Raw genomic sequence first — 6,177 nt, 5'->3', positions numbered from 1 at the left:
GAAACATTGTATTCTTACAATAGAACAAGAAAAGAGAGGGGAAGGAGGTGCCATTGTGTGTGCAAGGGGTAGGCAATACAGCAGTCCTAAAGTGATTCCCTTCTACATATAACAATCCATATTGGTTCTCACTACGGTTACGACACCAATGTATTAGGATTCAGTATATGCACGAAGCCTGAACAACCCTTTGGTTTTAATTGGCAGGAGGGCTAAGGGGATGGCTTGTAGATTGAGGTAGAACAAAAAGGCACTTAAACTAGTGTCAGGTGGGACGTAACAAAGCCACTTCAGCTGCTTTTGCTAATTTCAATGCTTACATCCAAATAAATGATAGGAAACACTTTATGAAATTATTGTAATATGTAATTAGATAAGGAAGTAGCAGGAAAAATAAAGCAAGTTAACTTGAGAATCTGGAAGAGATAATGAAGGTTAAGGAGAGATGGACAAAAAAATGATGAGCAGCAATGCAAAGGCCCAGGCTGGTCTTCTGGGGTATAATAAAATGAACGTGTAACATGGCAGATGTGGGGGCAGTGAGTGGGGCTGAGGGTGGGGTTTGCATTGGTGTGTTATGAGTTGAATTGTGAACCCTTCCCCAGTTCATTTTTTCTTTTGAGACGGAGTCTGGCTCTGGTGGCCCAGGCTGGAGTGCAGTGGTGCCATCTCAGCTCATTGTAACCTCCACCTCCTGAGTTCAAGCGATTCTTCTACCTCAGCCTCCCAAGTAGCTGGGATTACACCATGCCCAGCTAATTTATTCAAATTAAAAAAAATTTTTTTTAGTAGAGATGGGGTTTTGCCATGTTGGCCAGGCTTGTCTCAAGTGATCTGCCGGCCTCGGCTTCCCAAAGTGCTAGGATTATAGGCATGAGGCACTGTGCCTGGTCCCAGCTAATTTTTTGTATTTTTAGAGATGGGGTTTTGTCATGTTGGCCACGCTGGCACGATTCTTATGTTGAAATCCTAATCCCTAATACCTCAGACTGTGACCTGATTTGGAAATCGGGTCATTGCAGTTATAATTAATGTTCAAGAGGTCATACTGAAGCACGGTTCGCCTCTAATCTGTTATGACTGCTGTTCGTATTAAAAAGGGAATTTCGAACACAAAGCACACAGGGAGAACAGCCATGTTCAATTGGAGTTATGCTGCCACAAGCTAACAAACCACCAGAAGTTAGGAGAGAGTCCTGGAAGAGATCCTTCCCCAGTGCCCTCAGAGGGAGCACAGCCCTGCCTATACCTTAATTTTAGACTTCTGGCCTTCGGAATTGTGAGATAATAATTTGTTGTTCTAAGCCACCCAATTTGTGGTATGTTACAGCAGCCCTAGGGAACTAATTTAGTGTGATTATTTTGAGAGGCAAACAGGAAGATCACCCTTAGAGAGTGAGATGCTTGATAGTCTTGTGCATCAGAAAAGTCCCATATCTTCGACTTCAGTAGTTAAATTGTATTTTTCTGTTTTATCAAACCTCTTTTTAATTATCGTTTTTGCTTTAGAAAAATCCCATAAAACCTGCTCTTTGCCTAATAAATTACAGGGCTCCTGATTTGTGTGCTCGAAATACTAGTCATCAAGCAGAAACTGAGACTGTGAGAATGGGCAACTAATTAAAAAAAAAAAGTCCTTTCTCAACGTTGGATTGACCTAGTGAAAGTTGACAGGTGAACCTCACTTCAGCTATCTTTCTCCCACAGGTTTTACTGCTGACTGTACCATCTCCTCTGAAGGACTGCGGTCGCTGCAGCCTCGGAGAGCGACCAGATTCCTCAGCCCACTCGTAGAGAGGCCAGGGCAAGATTAGTGTGCAGAGAAATCGGTTTCCTCCAGCCTCCTCCCCCCGGGCAGAGGACCGAAGCCAGCCCCGGCCTCGCGCGCATGCCCGGTCGGGAGGGCACTCTCAGTGGGAGCGCCCTGCTCAGGTTCTCCCCGCGGCCGAGGTGGTGGTGGGAGCGGGCGGCAGCCCGGAGATCGCAGGACCTCCGCCGGGTTAGGTTGGCGGTGCTGCAGCCAACCCAGCAGGACGCTTATTTTCAAGCCTGGGGAACGTTTTTCCTCCCGCTTTCACAAACAGCGGGGTGGAGCACGACGGCACCCTGGTTAAAGGGCCTTTCCAGCGCCCTCCAAGAGGGAGAACGACACGCTCTTCGGCAAAATCCTGGGGCGGGCGCTCTCCTCGCTGCCGGGACCTCTGTTTCTAAGCTGTTCACAACTAGAGCAGCTTTAACTGTCCCAACGACACGCCTGCCATCGAGCGCCCTCCCGGCGGCCGCCCCTCGGCCAGCTGCCCAGCGGGCGTCCTCAGGTGTCCCCAAGAGGCGCAGGCCTAGTTGCCTACACATCCTTTCCAGCTTGGTGTCGGGGCGTCCGCTTTGGCGTCCCACCACCCCTCCCGGCTCTGCGGCGGCCCAGCGTCTTCTCGGATTAATTCCGGCCTCTGCGGCCGGGTTGCCCCGTAACGAAAGCGGGCCCAGGTTCCGGGTGGATCAGGGTGGGGAAAGCAAGGCAGCGGTGAGTCGTCTGCTAGCAGATTAGACTCAATATCCCCATTCCCTGCTTTCTCCTGGCCCACCCTCCGCCGCTCAGACGGCCACTATCAGGCTCCTCAGCGGCGGCTACAGCCTGTCCGCAAACACACGCCCACCCGCTCGCTCAGCCTCACTCGCCACAGAGGGAGGCGTGGAAAAGGCACTGAGCATGCTCGCTAGGGAGGGCGGGGCGCTCGCGAGCCGCGAGTCAGGGCCGGCGCACTTCAGGCCGGCTCCAGCGCCTCCACCGCCCTCCCGCTCGGAGCCGCGCCCGCCGCAGGCTGCGCCCGCCAGCCCCGCCCCGCCCCGCCCCGCCCCGCCCCCCGCCGCTCGTCCCCGCCGCGGCCGCGCCGCCTGCAGCAGCACCAGCTGCTCCTCCCCGGCGGCCGCCCCCCGCGGGTCCCTCCCTGGCTGCGGGAGAGACGGAGTAGAGGGAGGACACGGACCCGCGCTGCCCGCACCGGAGACCTTCGCCTCGCCCCGCCAGTTCCTCACCCTCGGGGAGCAACATGGGTAAGTCATCCTTCCTCCCCCGTCATCGCCTGACATTTTTTTCTTTCTCGGTGTGCTGCAGGGTGGGAAGCATTTTAAGCGCAAAGTTGCCGGATTTCTCCAGTCCCTGGGTGTGAGACTGAGGCCGTTCCTCCGGGGAGAGTCGGCGCACGCGGAACGCACGCTGGGCGCCGGGGCTGGGAGGGTCCCGAGCGCTGGCTGGGGTGGGGTCGGCCGCGGGCCGGACCGCCGCCCGGCTCCCCGGCACCTCGCCGCCTCGCCTCCCCTCCTCCATTCTTCCTGCCGGTGCCCGGGCACACAGAGCCTGCCTCGCGCGCTCGCATCCGCGGCTCCATCCCGGTTTCTTCAGAGGCCACCAGCTTCCTTTCCCCCGCGTCTGCTGAGCTCTAGGCTCGGGTCCGACTGCGGGAGAGACCACTTCGTGTAACTTCCTTCTCTGTCAGTGCGACCTTTCCCCGTCGTGGAGACTCATCTTCCCGGGGCGGGGAAGTGGAAGTAAGTAGTTTGTGAGGGAGATCTTACAACCTGCGCGGACATTATTTTCCAAGGGAAAGAGCGGACAGCCTCACAGGTTAAAGGGATGACTTGTCAGAGGCCACGAGGAACGTGAGGCAGGATAGAGCCGCTAGCTGTTGAGTTAGTGCTGGGTGACTACAGTATGCAATATTCCTGTGCTCAGCCTGTTTTCTGGATTCCTTCGTCTGTCTTCTGTAGCAGGAAACTGCTCCCTGTAACGTTGTTACCGAACTTACATGCTAGTTATTCGTTCCCAGCGTCCCCCTGTCTAATATGCATAATCTGATTTTAGTTCCTTTGTATTTATAGTTAATCTGAAGAGATTGGTTTGGATGAGATATTTAGGAGCAAATATATTTTATTAAACGGTATATAAATTTATCCTAATTTTTTTACATCACATATTGCTTACCTGTTACATTCAGTAATCACAGAAACGTCTGACGAATGCTGTCATATAATTAAGAGCTCAAAGTTTCTTTTAATAGTAGCGACTTGAACTAAGTTCCCCAGTTTGCTTCCACTCCTGTCTGTCATAATTTCCTCTTTTTAAAATTTGCTCCCTTGGCATCTGTCAACTGGGACTTTTCCCACCCCTTCTGTGCGAGTTATTTTAAAGCTTGAGATGAATGTGGTCCTTTCATTTGTTAATACAGTGCTCAACACGTTCAGAGGTAGATCGTGCAAGTCAGAATCTTCAAGAAGTGTCTAAACCTGGGAATGGTGTCCATAGAGTTTCCTGGGACAGCAGATGCTTCAGGCTTTGATCCCGACCTTTCGCCATATATCGAGAAGAGGCCAGGGTTGACAGAGGAGGTGGTATGAATCAAGAAAGGTCTAGGGCTCTGAATTTTATTTTCAGTTGTTAAGTTGTTTTTCTTTTATGTGAGTACTCTTGATATGATGAACCAATTTCTGTAAAAACTGAGTGGCCCATTTATATGTGTCTACTTTTTCTCTTAAAGTAGAATTTTAAATACGTATTAGATTATTGGACAAGCTGTGTATTTCCGTCGAACATACACACGTTAAGGTATGTTTCCTTTGAACATACACACGTTTATCTGTGTATGTTCAAAGGAACTACACAGTTTATCCAGTAACCCTATCTGATATTGGACTATAAGTTCAGGTTTGGCTTGTAAAATACATTTTCTCATGTTTCCAGGTGAGCCTCAAACAGCCCATTTAACATTTTAACGTATATGTTAAATTCTGTACATTTTCAGTGGAAAAAATCCAATTGTTATGACGCTAGTGAATAAAAATACCTAAAAGAAATTATCTACTTAAAAATAATTTTCAAAATCTTTAATGCTACTGCTTGATTTTTTAAAAAGGGCCAAATAGAAACCTATTTCTCATTTTGAAGCCATTTCAGATACTATTAGTCTTTCTTCATAGCACTATTTGTACCTTGTTAGAAGCTTTTTATCACTTACATAATCTACCATATAATGGAATTGTTTATGTGTGTGTGCTATGCATTTAATCATGAGTCCCAGAAGATGAAAAATGTCTTACTAATTTTCATGTCCCCACAATGCTTTTCAAAAAGGAATTCAGTAAATCTTTGGCAAATTGTTGAACTTAAAACCACCTATTATTTACAACTTTTGAACCTGAAGGTATAGTCTGAACAAACATTTGGATTGGTACATATTATGGAGTTGGGGGATAAGCAGAAACAGAAAGGTATAATTGTCCCATGGCCTCTCAGCATGCTGTAGGTAGGTTTTGAGTCAACCTGAGGCAAACTATTTCCTTCTAGTGATGATGAGCATTTTTTCATATGTTTGTTGGCCTCATATATGTCTTCTTTTGTAAAGTGTCTGTTCATATTCTTTGCCCACTTTCGAATGGGCTTGTTTGTTTTTTTCTTGTACATCTGTTTTAGTTCTTCGTAGATTCTGGATATTAGCTCAGCTATTTCCTTCTAAACTCTTTTCAAGGGTAAGGTGGTTTCATGTATGATCAGTAGGTACATATGATAATTTAAAATTGAAACCTTGGAAAACAGCTTTATATCTGAGTCAAGGAAGATAGTGTAACAATTCATGCACACATAAGAAGGTATACTGATTAAACATTGGGGAGAGGGAGAAGTGCTTTTTAATTTGTCTCAATAAATAAATAAGATGATTTTTAAAGATACTCTTGGCTGGGTGTGGTGACTCATGCCTGTAATCCCAGCAGGAGGCCTAGGCGGGCAGATCACTTGAGATCAGGAGTTTGAGACCAGCCTGACCAACATGGTGAAACCCCATCTCTACTAAAAATACAAAATTAGGTCGATGTGGTGGGCACCTGTAATCCCAGCTGTGCGGGAGGCTGAGGAAGGAGAATCACTTGAACCCGGGAGGTGGAGGTTGCAGTGAGCCAAGGTTGTACTATTGCACTGCAGCCTGGCAACCAGAGCGAAACTCAATCTTATAAAATAGTAGATGTGGCCATAAAGTTATAAAGGTATTCTCATGGCAGTAATTTCTTATACAAGAGAGTGAAAGAAAATTCCTTTATAACTTTATGGCCACATCTACTATTTTATGTATATGTCATATTTCAAATTCAACATACATTAAGTATTTGTTGGATATCAACAGTATGCAA

General features: G+C 47.7%; 1 protein-coding gene across 2 annotated transcripts in view; it reads left to right on the top strand.

Moving 5' to 3' along the window:
- The first annotated feature begins 2,858 nt into the window (after positions 1–2,858).
- Positions 2,859–6,177, top strand: part of LOC116545573 (rap1 GTPase-GDP dissociation stimulator 1-like) — a 128,081-nt gene continuing 124,762 nt past the window's right edge. The window contains exon 1 of one of the 2 annotated variants that reach the window (XM_032272115.1): positions 2,859–3,051. In XM_032272115.1, the coding sequence (XP_032128006.1) occupies positions 3,048–3,051 (4 nt within the window). In that variant the 5' untranslated portion in view covers positions 2,859–3,047. The remainder of the gene's footprint in view (positions 3,052–6,177) is intronic. The other variant, XM_032272114.1, reaches the window with a different exon arrangement.

Source organism: Sapajus apella, unplaced genomic scaffold (genome assembly GCF_009761245.1).
Source record: "Sapajus apella isolate SASKATOON/1434 unplaced genomic scaffold, GSC_monkey_1.0 scaffold291, whole genome shotgun sequence".
Classification (NCBI taxonomy): Eukaryota; Metazoa; Chordata; class Mammalia; order Primates; family Cebidae; genus Sapajus; species Sapajus apella.
Note: the sequence above shows the minus strand (reverse complement) of the source record. Positions and strands in the feature narration are given on the sequence as shown.